Source organism: Mobula birostris, chromosome 12, assembly GCF_030028105.1.
Source record: "Mobula birostris isolate sMobBir1 chromosome 12, sMobBir1.hap1, whole genome shotgun sequence".
Taxonomy (NCBI): domain Eukaryota; kingdom Metazoa; phylum Chordata; class Chondrichthyes; order Myliobatiformes; family Myliobatidae; genus Mobula; species Mobula birostris.
Window position 1 is genome coordinate 71943026 of NC_092381.1, and position 17148 is coordinate 71960173.

Below are 17148 nucleotides of genomic sequence, written 5' to 3' on the forward strand. Positions count from 1 at the left end.
CATCCTCCTTCTCTCCAAAGAGTAAAGCCCTAGCTCCCTTAATCTCTGATCATAATGCGTACTCTCTAAACCAGGCAGCATCCTGGTAAATCTCCTCTGTACCCTTTCCAATGCTTCCACATCCTTCCTATAGTGAGCGACCAGAACTGGACACAATACTCCAAGTGTGGCCTAACCAGAGTTTTATAGAGCTGCATCATTACATCGCGACTCTTAAACTCTATCCCTCGACTTATGAAAGCTAACACCCCATAAGCTTTCTTAACTACCCTATCCACCTGTGAGGCAACTTTCAGGCATCTGAGGACATGTACCCCGCGATCCCTCTGCTCCTCCACACTACCAAGTTTCCTGCCATTTACTTTGTACTCTGCCTTGGAGTTTGTCCTTCCAAAGTGTACCACCTCACACTTCTCCGGGTTGAACTCCATCTGCCACTTCTCAGCCCACTTCTGCATCCTATCAATGTCTCTCTGCAATCTTTGAAAATCCTCTACACTATCTACAACACCACCAACCTTTGTGTTGTCTGCAAACTTGCCAACCCACCCTTCTACCCCCACATCCAGGTCGTTAATAAAAATCACGAAAAGTAGAGGTCCCAGAACAGATCCTTGTGGGACACCACTAGTCAGAACCCTCCAATCTGAATGTACTCCCTCTAGCACGACCCTCTGCCTTCTGCAGGCAAGCCAATTCTGAATCCAACTGGCCAAACTTCCCTGGATCCCATGCCTTCTGACTTTCTGAATAAGCCTACCGTGTGGAACCTTGTCAAATGCCTTTCTAAAATCCATATAGATCACATCCACTGCACTACCCTCATCTATATGCCTGGTCACCTCCTCAAAGAACTCTATCAGGCTTGTTAGACACGATCTGCCCTTCACAAAGCCATACTGACTGTCCCTGATCAGACCATGATTCTCTAAATGTCCATAGATCCCATCTCTAAGAATCTTTTCCAACAGCTTTCCCACCACAGATGTAAGGCTCACTGGTCTATAATTACCTGGACTATCCCTACGACCTTTTTTGAACAAGGGGACAACATTCGCCTCCCTGCAATCCTCCGGTACTATTCCCATGGACAACGAGGACATAAAGGTCATAGCCAGAGGCTCAGCAATCTCTTCCCTTGCCTTGTGGAGCAGCCTGAGGAATATTCCATCAGGCCCCAGGGACTTATCCATCCTAATGTATTTTAACAACTCCAACATCTCCTCTCCCTTAATATCAACATGCTCCAGAACATCAACCTCACTCATATTGTCCTCACCATCATCAAGTTCCCTCTCATTGGTGAATACCGAAGAGAAGTATTCATTGAGGACCTCGCTCACTTCCACAGCCTCCAGGCACATCTTCCCACCTTTATCTCTAATTGGTCCTACCTTCACTCCTGTCATCCTTTTTTGCTTCACATAATTGAAGAATGCCTTGGGGTTTTCCGTTACCCTACTTGCCAAGGCCTTCTCATGCCCCCTTCTTGCTTTTCTCAGCCCCTTCTTAAGCTCCTTTCTTGCCTTCCTATATTCCTCAATAGACCCATTTGATCCTTGCTTCCTAAACTCATGTATGCTGCCTTCTTCCACCTGACTAGAATTTCCGCCTCACTTGTCACCCATGGTTCCTTCACCCTACCATTCTTTATCTTCCTCACCGGGACAAATTTATCCCTAACATCCTGCAAGAGATCTCTAAACATCGACCACATGTCCATCGTACATTTCCCTGATGAGGTCATGTGGAATAGACCCGTAGGTGTTCACGAGGTCTAACCAGATGACTGTTAGGTCACCTTTTTTCTGCTTGCCCTCACAGATTAAATGGCTAATCATTGAGGTGTGTTCCAGACACCCCGAAAAGCCTGGAATACCGCCTTTCTGGATGGATGTGTTGATATAGCGGTATTGTGTCATGTAACAAGTCAGCCTTCTTGCGAGCACAGAAAAGAAAATCTTACATTCCACATCCAGGAGAGAAATTGTCCTAAACTGGGCAATTGTGGAAGAAACCTCCTCCTTTGGAATAAAGCATCCCTCTGCCAATTTCCAACTTGATGGAATAGTACCTTTGGCCCAGATCTTTCTCATGACCTTCCACAGCCTCCGAAGAAGTTTTGGACATTTCTTATACACCTTATAAGGTATGCCGCTTGGGCCTGGGGCAGCTGATGCTTTAGCTTTCCGGAAGATGTCCTGGATTTCCAGCCATGTAGGTTCCTTCACATTCAGCTCAATTGATGGATTTTCTGGTCTACACACAGCCCGATTGGTTCCTAGTTCCTGACCCCTCCGGGGGTCGCTGTGTGCCTCCCGCAGGAACTCCTCTACCTCTGGCTTCGAGCTGGATAGTAGACCAGATTTTTGTTGGCCGAGAAGAGTCCTGGTGAAGCTGAATGGATCTCTCACAAACTGCGCTCGCCTTTTCTCTTTCTTCCTTCTTTGCTGTCGCAGGTGTTCTGCCCTCCGGAGTTTGCACAGCTTTTCCCGCAGCATACTTGTTAAGTCCTTGATACCTTCTTTTTCAGCCGGTGAGCTGGTTTTAAACTTCTTGTTGAACGTCTTTAATTCGCTTCTCAAGCGATGAATCTTCGTTTTCCTCCTATTTGGTTGCCGTGGTAACTCCAGCTGGCTTCTCCGCTCCATTGGGCCAAATCGTTCCTTTGCTAGATTGTACGCTGTGGCTGTGACTGAGTTGATCTTTCTGTGTACTGGACCTGCTAAGGCAACTTCCAGGATGCCGTCTAGATCATCATCGAACTGCATCCAGGTGATGTTGTCTGACGATCTATGCTATTTGATCCTGTCTTTCCTGGACGAATGGATTGGGGTAGCGGAAGAGGAACTCACTAGGTCTGTTGTTTGGTGCTGAGGCGACTCAAGTGCGGAGAGATCTTCAGCTCTGTGGGGTGCTTCCTGGCTGGAATTCTCCTTCGTCTCACTGGATACTAAGTCCGTGCGCTGCACTTGGGTCACCATTGATCCACATCTAGACCTGCTCTGGTGTATCTTGAGCCTGCTGATGTTTTTGCAGACTTTCCCGCAATGACACCTTACCGTGAATTCCTCTCCGGTCAGTGTTGCTTGCGTTAGCTTCCTCGTAGTCGTGTTTCCTGTCCTGGCCATTGCTGGTATGACCGTCCTGTTGAGTCTCTCATCCTCCCCGCCCCCCCCCACCCCCGGGAGACTCTGGGGGTATTGCTCTTCGTGTTCAGTCGTAGCTTGAGTCGTGCCCTCTTGCGAGTGCTGCCCACAGGGTTGCTAGCCTTGTGAGCCCGTGCCAGTCTTTCCTGGAGGTCAGCTGTCTCTCCAGCGTCACCGACCTTCCTCGGTTGCCATCCAGTCTTTCCTGGAAGCCACTGGTACAGACTAGAAACTACTTGTTACATACACCTGTTAGGGTGCATTCTCCAGTGTTGAAATTGATTGATAAGGATTTAGTTCCCAATGTACAAGATATATAAAAGGTTACTTCATAAATTTTGAATATTAGTATAACTGCCTTAGCTTGTTCTATTTCTAAAATAATTTTCTCTGATCTTCTGTTTGATGCCAAGAGTTTGTAGAAGAATTTTTTCTGTTGTGTAGAAGTTGCCCTTATTGGTGAGCACAACATGAAATATATTTACTGTAGGTTAAATTTGTTAGTGTAACTAAACGTACAAAAGGAGCAAACAGCAAGCGCAATAGAACAGATAAATTTGTACTTTTTCACTTGGAAGATTTGGTCAGTTTGATTACAGAGCTTGTTTAAAAAAAATAGACCAGACTTGTCCAATTGTAATATCCACTGAGCCAGATGGTACAACCAGGGCAATGAAGCAGGTACTTGTATTTGCTTCAGTGTTGCTGGGCTAAGAAAATGCTCCCGCCCTGTTCCAGCTTGTTACCTAGTGACCCGTGTTAGAAAGTGCTTGTTTGTAACCATGATCGTGCTGTATTGTGGCTCCCAACACTCATGGTTCGTTAGCCCCTAAACATTCTTTGTATGGCATTGGAATTAAAAATCACCACTATTGGAGTGTGGCCACCATTTAAAATGTGCCACAACATGTGCTCCTGCCTTAAAGACAGTCTAAACAGCTGAAGACCCATCTGTCAAAAGAGATGCCTCAAAAAGGCAGCATCCATCATTAAGGACCCCCATCACCCAGAAAATGCCCTCTTCTCATTGCTACCATCAAGGAGGAGGTACAGGAGTCTGAAGATGCTCAGTGTTTCAGGAACAGCTTCTTTCCCTCCACCAACAGATTTCTGAATAGTCAGTGAACCCATGAACACTACCTCAGTATTTTTTCTCTCCTTTTTCACTACTTACTTAATTTTCTCTTTTTATATATACTTATTGTAATTTATAGTTTTTATTATTGTGCATTGCAATGTACTGCTTCTGCAAAACAACTAATTTCATGACATATGCTAGTGGTACTAAATCTGATTCTGTTTCTTTAAATTTAGCATTGAGCAGATAACAAGTATCAGTTCTCTGATTATCTAGTTTTATGGAACTTTTGTTCCATTAATGTTGTCGCAGAGCTGACCATTTAGTTGATCTGCACTAACCAGCTGTGTCTAATTGTACTGAGTGGTCTGTTTTATATATTAAACATACTATATAAACTGCACGGTACCATCAGTAAACACTAGTGAATGCTGATTCCTTGCATGCTCAGTTAATAATACCAACTGTTGCCTGTACTTGGACTGCATTCTTAACATGGAATAAAGCATTTCACAGAGGTAACAGAAAGCTTGGCCAAATAGATGGCTTTAAAGGCACAACTTTAAAGGTGAAGAACTGAAGAGATTTCACTGTGAGAATTCCAGATAAGGTGGGATATTGCAGCTGAGGGTGCAGTGGCCTGTGGAAAGGTATGTGTTGTCAGGATGGATGGGCCTAGCGACACATAAGGAAAGTGGATCCCTAGGAGAAGCTACTAGTAGGAAAAGATCCTTTGTAACGCAGACTCTGCTTCATGGACAGGATGGAGAAAGAAGGTACCGTGAAGCAAGTGCACGGAAGAAAATTCGACTTGACAGGTCAGCAAACTTAAATGCTTCATCTAATGGATTTTGTGACAGCTTTTGTGACCGGCAGCTTTGGACATTACAGTAGTTCTTTATGTAGTCTTCATGATAACACTGTCTCAGGATATTTTCTTTAAACAATAAACTGCTTTGTGAACATTTAGCAAAGCTACCATAAATATTAATGTTTTATGTTAAGCACCTGTTGCCACAAGCTAGAGGCCACTGCTGTGCACATTGACCTGTTAATAGTCTCTGATGGGCATAAACTTGGCCTGCTACTAACACACTCTCTAACATCACCCCATACGTACCACAGCAGCCCACAACTCTATTTATTACAAAAGAGTCCATTGAGGTTCTTGCCGATGAAGCTTACTGCCTAATGTGTATGTTGACATCACAAAGTGCCTTCGGGTTTTTTTCTTTGGAGGGGTACTACACAAATGCTAGTTCTTGCCAAGCGGACATTTGAAGCCTTCCGGATGTATAAATCTGAATCCTCTTTGGGTTAAGTTGTCCACTCTGTTCCATTTCTGCCCGCTTTCCATTTGCTTGGATAAGTGGCTCTCCAGCAACTTTTGAAGCTTAAAGTCCAAGGAACTGCCTTGAATCATGCCCTTTTCTTCCCTCTTGACCTGAAGCCATTCACCACTGGTATAACACAAAATACTGCATTACAATATAGGCATAACCTGCCAGATTCATCACCTTCACCACCTAGGAGGGCAATAGTAACAGATGGATAGGAATGCCACCTATAAATTCCCAATCAAGTGACGTACCATCCTGACTTGGAGATTCTTTCATTGTCACTGGGTGTTCATGTCCAGCAACACTAAACGTCCTCCACCAGAAGAGCTATAACAGCTCAAGAATCTCATCATCATCTTCTCAGGACAATGAACTATAGGAATACCCTTGCCAACATAAAATGTTGATACAGAGAGGTTAATCAGTAATTATTGCTGTGATTATATTAGTATTTCTTTATATCAATTGTCAATGTGTAATCTCACATCTCAATCCTATTGTTTAATTTTCAGAAAATATATCATTTCATGTAAACAAACTGAAGTACCATTGTCTGTTCCCTGGGACCCCAGCAACCAGGTAACCTGCCATTTGACAATTCACTAAGTGGAATTATTTTCTTAGGTTTATTCCTATGTTTGTCAGCTGTATTCTTTGAAGGCATCTTATTTTACAGTTCAAGCAACACACATCAAAGTTGCTGGTGAACGCAGCAGGCCAGGCAGCATCTCTAGGAAGAGGTACAGTCGACGTTTCAGGCCGGGACCCTTCGTCAGGACTAACTGAAGGAAGAGCTAGTAAGATATTTGAAAGTGGGAGGGGGAGGGGGAGATCCAAAATGATAGGAGAAGACAGGAGGGGGAGGGATGGAACCAGGAGCTGGACAGGTGAATGGCAAAAGGGGTATGAGAGGATCATGGGACAGGAGGCCCAGGGAGAAGGAAAAGGGGGAGGGGGGTGAAAAACACAGAGGATGGGCAAGGGGTATAGTCAGAGGGACAGAGAGAGAAGGGGAGAGAGAGAGAAAGAATGTGTGTATAAAAATAAATAACGAATGGGGTACGAGGGGGAGGTGGGGCATTAGCGAAAGTTAGAGAAGTCAATGTTCATGCCATCAGGTTGGAGGCTACCCAGAGGGAATATAAGGTGTTGTTCCTCCAACCTGAGTGTGGCTGCATCTTTACAGTAGAGGAGGCCATGGATAGACATGTCAGAATGGGAATGGGATGTGGAATTAAAATGTGTGGCATTTCCATTCCCATTCTGATACAGGATCTCCCAGTGGCCACACATTTTAATTCCACATCCCATTCCCATTCTGATATGTCTATCCACGGCCTCCTCTACTGTAAAGATGAAGCCACACTCAGGTTGGAGGAACAATACCTTATATTCCTTCTGGGTAGCCTCCAACCTGATGACATGAACAGTGACTTCTCTAACTTCTGCTAATGCCCCACCTCCCCCTCGTAACCCATCCATTATTTATTTATTTATATACACACATTCTTTCTCTTTCTCTCCTTTTTCTCCCTCTGTCCCTCTGACTATACCCATTCCCCATCCTCTGGATTTTCCCCCCCTCCCTTTTCTTTCTCCCTGGGCCTCCTGTCCCATGATCCTCTCATATTCCTTTTGCCAATCACCTGTCCAGCTCTTGGCTCCATCCCTCCCCCTCCTGTCTTCTCCTATCATTTTGGATCTCCCCCTCCCCCTCCCACTTTCAAATCTCTTACTAGCTCTTCTTTCAGTTAGTCCTGATGAAGGGTCTCGGCCCGAAACATCGACTGTACCTCTTCCTAGAGATGGTGCCTAGCCTGCTGCATTCACCAGCAACTTTGATGTGTGTTGCTTGAATTTCCAACATCTGCAGAATTCCTCATGTTTACATTATTTTACAGTTCGATTATTTTGGGAAAGGAATTATTTGATTAATTATTATTTGTACTCTCATTCTCTATACACAAATCCAAAAAGCTGGAAATTGCATCCCTGGAATCTCCGTTTGTCTTGAATGCCAAAGGAGAGTTGAGTTTAAACTTCATGTGTTGGTGAAAATTAACAACCAGGATAGAATCTGCCTAATTCTGTCTTTTGTTTGCTTGGTTATTCATGAAACTTTCACCCTCTGTGTCTAAGCACTCACCAAGATCAACCTGAATCAGACAGACAGACTTCAAGTCCTGGTTCTTTCTTTGCTTTAGCACTCTATGTTTTAGCAACATATGACACAGGAGCAGAATTAGGCCATTCAGCCCATTGATTCTGGTTCTACTCAATCGTAGCTGATTTCCCTGTTATGAGCTATTAGCCCGCAAGCATCCCTGCTGACCCAGAGGAAATAACTTCACACAACTTCATTTGCCCCATCATTGAAATACTCCCACAATGTATGGACTCACTTTCAATAGCTCTTCATCTCGTGTTCTCTTTATTAATTACTGATTTATTTATTATTACTATTTCTTTCTTTTTTTTATTTTACACAGTCTGTTGTCTTTTGCACACTGATTGAGCACCCAAGTTGGTGTGGTCTTTCATTGACTTTATTATGGTTATTATTCTATTATGGATTTATTGAGTATGCCCACAAAGGATGAATCTCAGGGTTGTATATGTTCACATATATGTACTTTGATAATAAATTTATTTTGAACTTTGAACTCTCTTTTCCTCTTTCAACCCCATTCTCCTACTTTCTCCCTATAACCTTTGACATCCTAACTAATCTAGAACCTATCAACCCCCCATGATCTCCTCCATAGCCTTCTGTAGCAATGGGAAAACCAATTTCCCCCCGGGATCAGTAAAGTATGACTATGACTTCCAAAGTTTCACTACCCTCTGGCTACAGAAGTTCCTCTTCTGGTCTAAAGGGACATCCTTCTATTCAGATGCACATGCCCTCTGGTCTTAGAGGCCTCCCATTACTGTAAGCATCTTCTACACATCCTCTCTATTCAAGCCTCTCAATATCCTTATTAGATCCAGTGAATATAGGCACAGAGCCATTAAATACTCCTCATACAGTAACCCTTTCATCCCCAGGATCATTCTTGTAAATCTCTCCAGACCCTTTCCAATGCTAACACATCCTTCCTTAGATCTGGGACCCAGAACTGCTCATAATGCTCCAGATGTGCTCATAATGCACCAATGCCTGATAAAGCCTCAGCATCTCACCATTACAAATTACATTTGCTTCCTTCCTCTCCACCCTTTAAATGGAGGGGTGCCTCTTGTTGTGTTACTGCTTGTACAGTAGCAACAACTACAACATCGACTCAGCAGCATGGTGATTATTCACGTGCAAGCTCATCAGCTATTCCATCTTGAGAATCTTCACAACTAAAACCAATATGGCCAATAAAGGCACATGGAGTGCGATTAGGGTTGCCAACTTTCTCACTCCCAAATAAGGGGCAAAAGTAGCAATCAAATACAGGACGCTTGTGTTTACCCCAAGAAAGACTACCATGACCATGAAGCCTTGTGCGGGCACCTGTGTGCGCATGCATGTACGTGCCGATTTTTTTCCTACAAATTGGTTTTGGCTTAATCTTCCTGATTCTGATACACTGTACATACATTATCTCTACTTTATATAGGCTGTGTATTTATCACATCATTCCTGTTTTTACTATATGTTAGTGTTATTTTAGGTTTTATGTGTTATTGGTATGATTTGGTAGGTTATTTTTTGGGTCTGGTAACGCTCAAAAAATGTTCCCATATAAATCAATGGTTATTGCTTCTGCGCTTTATGCCATTTCGGCTTACGAACGGTTTCATAGGAACGCTCTACCTTAGTGGGAGAAATACGGGACAAGGGCGGTCCCACAGGGGACAAACCAATTTAGCCCAATATACGGGATGTCCTGGCTAATACGGGACAGTTGGCAACCCTAAGTGAGATAGCCAACTGCACCTCACCTGGGAATGTCTAATCTGCAGGCTGCAGCACTCAGCAGTAATGGGAAAGATCAGTAGAGCATGTTGAGCCAGGCGTGCTTGTTCATTTACCGGAAGTAGAATATTGTACTGGTAGTGAGCCATGCTCCACGGTCTGCAGCTGTGACGGAACCAAACTTCGGAAGTGGGACACAGTACACCGCTGCTAGTATGTTGTACCAGTGACTAAAGACGTGTTTATGTGCTAAGGTGACTCTCATAGGCCAGTGGTAAAGAGGTGTTTCCTTTAACCATTTGGCATATTAAAAGTTTGTCTTTTTTTATTATTATTAAAGGTTTACCTCAGCTACAATAATATCTCTGCACTAAAAACCCTGGCTGCAAAACAAAACTGGGTACTGAGCTGCACACGGAAGAAGGCAAGTTTAAATCAGCGGCAACACAAAGTGTTCAAGACTTCCGGCTAACCAGCTTTTCTGGAAAATGTTCTCAATTTTCTCTTTCCAGGCAAAACTTTTTACGCTAGAAGAGGATCAGTTACTATTCTTCAAAGCAGAAATGACTGTTTCTGTAAACATCAAGCAAGTCTTCCTCCTGCTGTCTGATATGAGCCGTCGACATGAGTGGGACACTCACTACCAGTAAGAACAGCCAACGGAACTATCGATTGAACTCACGTGACAGTGGAGGGGGGGAAGAAGCTGATGCAGCATAAGAAATAAGGAGACTTAAATCTCTCTCTCTTATTAAGGGACACATTAAATCTGATGGACCTCCCATTCTTAATGGAGGGTTGCTTCTCTTCTCAGTTTCTCAGTGATCAGCTCCCCCAAGGCACATCGGTTGGACCACCTTCCCTATGGCTTTGTGTTGTTAGCTTAACTGAGAAGCACCCTGTCAATGGGGGAGCCTGAATGTAATCAGGTTATTGATATGACACTAAACTTTATCACCGGCAGACTAGTTATTTCCCAGCCATTCCCAGGCCTGCATGTGTAGATGCAGCCAGAAAGAAAGTGAATATTATTAATAACTGACCGACTAAAGTGGAATCAGCTGCAGCCAATGCACAGTGAACATTCCAGCAGGGTCCAACTAACTGGGGTAGTAGTTGTCTAATGTAGATCAGGGACGCCTCAGATGATCACAGCTCAAAGACTAACAGTCTTCCTGTCTTTCTGGACCATGGAGGAAAGGATCAACTGGTTTTCCGCATAAAACATACTGTAGTTCACTACATAGAACAAGAACAAGCAACACACACACACACACACACAAAATGCTGGAGGAACTCAGCAGGCCAGGCAGCATCTATGGGGAAAAAAGTACAGTTGATGTTTCAGTCCAAGACCCTTCTGCAGGAAGTCAACTGTACTTTTTCCATAGATGCTGCCTGGCCTGCTGAGTTCGTCCAGCATTTTGTATGTGTTGCTTGGATTTCCAGCATTTGCATTTTCTCTTGTTTATAGTATGAGAACAGTTCCTTTGATCCAAGATGTCAGTTTAAACTAATCACACCTGCCTGCACATGGTCTATATCCCTTCATATATATCCTTTAAACAAAACTCCTCTCACTTTACAGCTGTGCTCTCTCCTACATGACACTGCCACCCTGAGATAATGACTCTGACCATCTACTCCATCGATGGCTCTCATCATCATTATATATATTTCTGTCAGTCACCCTTTGCTTCAGAGAAAACAGTCCCAGTTTGCCCAACTTCTCCTAATAGATAATGCTCTCTAATCCTGGCAACATCCTGGTGAACCTTTTCTGCACCCTCTCCAAAGCCTCCACATTCTTTCCGTAACCTGGCAACCAGATCCATACACAACACTCCAAAGTGACCCCACCAAAGTTTTATACAACTGCAGGATGACTTCACAAGTTTATATTCAACACCCTGACTGATGAAGGCAAGTGTATTGCATGTTGTTTTTACTGCCCTATCTACTTGTGTTGCCGCTTTCAGGGAAGTATGTTCCAGCTCCCCAAGATTCCTCTCTGTATATTAATGCTCCGAAGGGTATTGCCATTTACTGTACAGTTATCTCTAAAATGTGACCTCCCAAGGGGCATTACCCCACCCACATTTCTAACAGTGTCTATGTCCTGATGAACCCTTTGACAATTTTCCTCACACTCCACTACTATTTCAAATCAGACCACCTGTATTTTAGTCTAAATCACTCAGAGGGCGTAGCACTGATCCTTGTGGAAAACCACTGTCACAGACCTCCAGTCAGAATAACGACACTTCACCACAACTGCAGCCAAGTCAATTATGGATCTAATTTACCAAGTCTCTGTGGATCCCATGTGCCTTAATCTTCCTCCATAATCATCACATAAGAAAACAAAACCCTGCTGAAGGAGGAAATGAGATGAACCTTGCAGTCAAACCAACTAGTAATTCCTGTGTCTCAGACCCACTGGATGGTATACTAAAGAGAAATCTTTAATATCTGTGGGATCACACACCAGCTTTGTAGAGGGAAAGAAAATTCCTCCAATCTGTTTATATTTCCTGGAATACTTAGAGCTTAGAAGGGTAAACCTATTATCCCTTTAAGGATTTTCTTTTAGAAAACAGAGCAGAAAAAAATCCATCTCCATGAATCGGAGAGTTGATAACCAGATGACCTATACTTAAGTTGCTGTGGAACAAGTGAGAAGTTACAATATAGTTGGCCGTTGAGAGTTGAGATGCGAACCAGAAACAGTAGCGGTAGCAGGATTCATCAAGATTGTAAAGGTAAATGCAGAAAGTGAAAAGAGGCGGATAATTTCTCAGAGTTAGCTCCTGGGTCTAATCAGCTGAATAGTCTCTTCCAGTGTTGATATTGCTCAACCTCATGTGAAAGAATTCCTTTTTTGAAGGACTTTCCCCAAAATATTTGCTTTCACAAGTGAGGGTTTCTCAATAGTAAGAATGTGAAGTAAGAATTAAGAAATTTAACTGTGGTTTTTCAAATGCATCATTTTAAGATTTTGATTCATCTTGTCTTTCCTTCCAAGAAAATTTAAGTTGATACAAAAAGTGGATGAGGATGATGTCATCTATCATGTGATCTCTCCTTCTGTCAACAAGGCCGGCAACTTTCAGGATTTTGTTCTACTGGCATCTCGGAGAGTACCATGTGCTGATGGGTAACTTAATTTTCACTTTTCAAATGAATTGTCTGTTAATTTTTGTTTGAACATTTTCCTAGAAATATAGTTTTTAGTTTTTAGTCTTGACATGAACCACATCAGTTTTGATGTCTACAAAATATGACTTGCACTAATATACAGACGATGGATGTCCAGCAACATATTACTGAAATGGGTGTCTCCAATGTGCACTGTATGAGATTTGTGCATCCTTTATCACTGTAAGGCTTTATCACTTGGATTTTCAAATACTTCTCAGACAGCTGCTGTACTTTTCCTGATTAGTTGTCATGAGTATCTTGTAGGAAATGTCCTCTTGAATTACATAGCCAGTGACAGCAAGGAGCTGTTTAAAAGTTTGCATAAACTTCATGGAAACTGTCAGTGACCAGTGATGGCAAATAGACCACCCTTTCAAAATGATAAAGTACTTAGTTTAGACAGTTTTTATGGCAAGAGCTGTTATTAACACATCCATGTGATGGTTTTATAGCTACAGGAGGTTCTGTAGATATACAAGGCTTCATGGTGAATGACTTGGTCTGAATGTTCTAGTTTCAGCAAGTAGCAAATAGTTTTTAAAACTTTACTCTGAAGCTTTAAAGTTTGTAATATAGGAGCAGGGAATCGTGTTGCATGGCTAATTTAATGAGCCCCAATGGCATTCCTCCTATCGTGATCTGCTGTGGTTGTTGCTGTCACAAACAAGATTCTGCTACTGTGGGCCGTCCACCAAGATCTGTGCAAGCTGCAATGTGGTTAAGATGGCTTGGAGATTGCAGGGTGAGGAAATATTGCAGGAGTGCATAGTGGAACTGAGAACAACGCCCAAGCATAGAATAATGTGCTGATCTTGATGCTAGCTGATACTAAATATCCACGTCCTGAGAAACAACCATTTTCCTCTGTTCCCTTCATATTCGTGCATCTATCTGAAAGCCTTGTAAGCTTCACCAAACTACAGGCTTCCTCTGCAATCCCTGGTAACCTGGGCTAAGTGTCTACCACTACGTGTATTTAAAAAAAAAGCCCTTGTGTCAGATTTCAACTTTCCCCCTCTGAACTTAAAAGCAGGTCTTCTTGTGGCTGACTTTTCTACCCTGGAGAAAAGATTTTGACTGTCTACCTTATCTATGCTGCTCATAATTTGAAAATGTTTTATCAGGTCTCCCCCCAGCCTCTGATACTCCATGAAGAACAATCCAAGTTCGTCCAGACTTTCCTCACAGCTCATACCCTCTAATCCAGGCTGCATCCTCAGTGAACATTTTCTGCACCCTTTCCACAGTCTCCACACTCTTCCCATAGAGGGACAACCAGAACTGCACAGAAGTTTTATATAGCTACAGCATAACATCCTTACTCTTACACTCAGCACCTCTACCATTGAACACATGTGTTTGTATGCCACCTTTACCACCTTCTCCACTTACATGGCCATTTTCAGTGAGCTATGGACTTGGACCCTAAGATCCCTCTGTACCTCAATGCTATTTCAGAATCAGAATCAGGTTTACTATCACCGGCATGTGACGTGAAATTTGTTAACTCAGCAGCAGCAGTTCAATGCAACACATAATCTATCAGAGAAAAAAAATAAACAAGTAAATCAATTAAGTATATTGAATAGATATTTTTAAAAACGTGCAAAAACAGAAATACAGTAAATTTTTTAAAAAAGTGAGGTAGTGTCCAAAGATTCAATGTCCATTTAGGAACCAGATGGCAGAGGGGAAGAAGCTGTTCCTGAATCACTGAGTGTGTGCCTTCAGGCTTCTGTACCTCCTGCCTGATGGTAACAGTGAGAAAAGGGCATGCCCTGGGTGCTGGAGGTCCTTAATAATGGACACCGCTCCCTAAAGATGTTGTGAGTACTTTGTAGGCAAGATGGAGCTGACTAGATATATAACCTTCTGCAGCTTCTTTCGGTCCTGTGCAGTAGCCCCTCCATACCAGACAGTGATGCAGCCTGTCAGAACGCTCTCCACAGTACAACTGTAGAAGTTTTTGAGTGTATTTGTTGACATGCCAAATCTCTTCAAACTCCTAATGAAGTATAGCCGCTGTCTTGCCTTCATTATAACTACATCGATATGTTGGGACCAGTTTAGATCCTTAGAGATTTTGACACCCAGGAACTTGAAGCTGCTCACTCTTTCCACTTCTGATCCCTCTATGAGGATCGGTATGTGTTCCTTCGTCTTACCCTTCTTGAAGTCCACAATCAGCTCTTTCGTCTTACTGATGTTGAGTGCCAGGTTGTTGCTGCGGCACCACTCCACTAGTTGGCATATCTCACTCCTGTACACCCTCTCGTCACCACCTGAGATTCTACCAACAACCTCGTGGAGTTTGTTCTGTCCCCACCCAAAAGATGCAGAGTGCTGCAAAGGCCTAGATACTACAGACAGGCTCTCTGCTGCCCCTGAAGCCAGTGGCAGACTGCAAGCTTACTGTGTAAGTTTAAATTTTCTTCAGCGATCAGTGACAAGAGTGGGAATTTCACCACTCACTACACATTCTGGACCATAAATATCTTCGGAAAAACAATTCCTTTCTAGGGTCATTCAGTACAGAACTGGGATTCAATCCTTTTTGGTCAGAACTGCCCCCATCAAGTTCAACCTTGGCAGTGGGATTCTTTGCTACTGATTGTAAAACCTGATCCTGATGCACGATGTTTCCTCAGTGATGCAGTGACCCAAAGTTCTAATTGTCTTTGACACTGAGTTTCCTGTGGGTGTAGAGCCAGCATTCGTGGCCTGTCTGTTTGAATAAAATGAGGCTCAAGGGCAGATAGTTTCTCCCTTTCCTGCTGTGGGATCTGCTCCAATTCAGACCGGGCTCCAGGCCAGCAAACTTTAATTTTCCTACTTCTTTCATCAATCTTTCTTTGCAACATTAATATTTTTAATATCTGGTTTCTTTATTGATGTTTTAACCACCTCGGCCTGAGTTTGCCCAACTCATCTTTAGATTAGTGCTTACAATTAACTTGTTCTCTTTCCATGGTGAAGTAAGCTTTTGCACTTTCCCTCAGTCCAGCCACGGTGTAAAACCAGTAATTACCTCCCCTCTTTTTTTTTTTGTTGATTTTGATTTTCTGACAGATTACAATTAATTCTGGAATAAAAAGTTTGCATTTCATTCATTTGGAAGGAGATTATTTCCATTACATTGAAGAAAACACATCACTGTAGTCAGCTCCCCTATCTGGGCTACATTGCTGATCTATTCCCTATCTTTACACATCTGACACTCTGATAGAATTTGTCAGGTCATTCAGTATTTTTCCATGCTTGGGTCATGCAGGGGTTATGCTGCATTGACGTACTAACATTAGTATTCATTTTGAAAACTTGATGACTCGCAGTACCCAACAGATTACAAAATTTAGGTGTTAGTTTATAGAATTTGACACAGAATGAAACTATTGAAAAGGACCACATGCCAAACAATGGTGCACAGCTTGTCAGCTTGTGTTGCTTGTCAATGTCTTGTATCTTCCAGGCAGATTCTGAAGGAGATTGAACAGCCTGCAAACATGTGCCTCTCTGTATTGGAAGGGATCAGATATTAGCTTTGACTCTCGATATACTGTATATTGACTACTAACTAGCTAAGTAGAAAGTCCAAGTTGTCACAATAGAACTTGTATCCACAAGGGTTGTTGAATTTATGCTCAATTTCTAGTTCACTACTGGCTTTCACGGATCAAAATATGTGTGACAAATGATATAATTTAGAGTCCAATAACATGCAACTTAACACCCATTATTTGGTTAACTGAAATAAATTATCTTTCCAGGGACCCCTATCTGATAGCCCTCCGATCGGTAAGTCTTCCTGCAGCTCCACCAACCGAGGGCCTTGATAGGGGCGAAATACCCTGCGCTGGGTTTAAACTTTGTCAGAAAGGAGAGGCATGCACCAATGTAAGTGGTCTACCTTTTAATGAATAATCAAATAACCTGAACATGCACAAAAATGTTTATAGAAGTTTGAAAGACCAGAATAAATACTTTTTTCCTCTAACTAGATTAAATGGAGCCTTTCAGAGGGTGTGGAGTAAGATTTCCTTCAATTTTTATAGGCTGTTTGGCTTGCTTCCAAAATGAAATCTGTTTTTAAAATGTGGGTTTCAAACTCTCAGAGGACTGTGGCAGATGTAAATATTGCATGCTCAGACTGCACTAATATAATACCGTGTGTACAGATGCTCTGATCACAAGGATTCCAAATGTTATCATGAATAAACCACCAATATCTTTAAAACTTGGATCTGGAGTGACTACTTGTTTCTAATAGTCATACAGCACAATTACATGCCCTTTGGCCCATCCAGTCTATGCCAGCCTGTTTTACTCCCTAGACCCGTCTACCTGCACCTGTACCATGACCCCTTATACAATGACTCCTTACCCCTTATACAACAACAGTATGCAATTAATCCAGGTCCATCGCTGTCAAGCAACTCACTGATGGGAGAGTCCTGCAGTACTTTATGTTCTTAG

The 17148-nt window shown here is 42.7% G+C and overlaps 1 protein-coding gene across 3 annotated transcripts in view; it reads left to right on the forward strand.

Annotated features, from left to right (window-relative positions):
- The window catches only part of acot11a (acyl-CoA thioesterase 11a), a 131696-nt gene that overhangs the window by 104007 nt on the left and 10541 nt on the right, over positions 1-17148 (forward strand). For all 3 annotated transcript variants that reach the window (XM_072274088.1, XM_072274089.1, XM_072274090.1), the window contains 6 exons: positions 4990-5045; positions 6080-6146; positions 9815-9898; positions 9987-10120; positions 12500-12631; positions 16443-16569. In XM_072274088.1, the coding sequence (XP_072130189.1) occupies positions 4990-5045; positions 6080-6146; positions 9815-9898; positions 9987-10120; positions 12500-12631; positions 16443-16569 (600 nt within the window). The remainder of the gene's footprint in view (positions 1-4989; positions 5046-6079; positions 6147-9814; positions 9899-9986; positions 10121-12499; positions 12632-16442; positions 16570-17148) is intronic.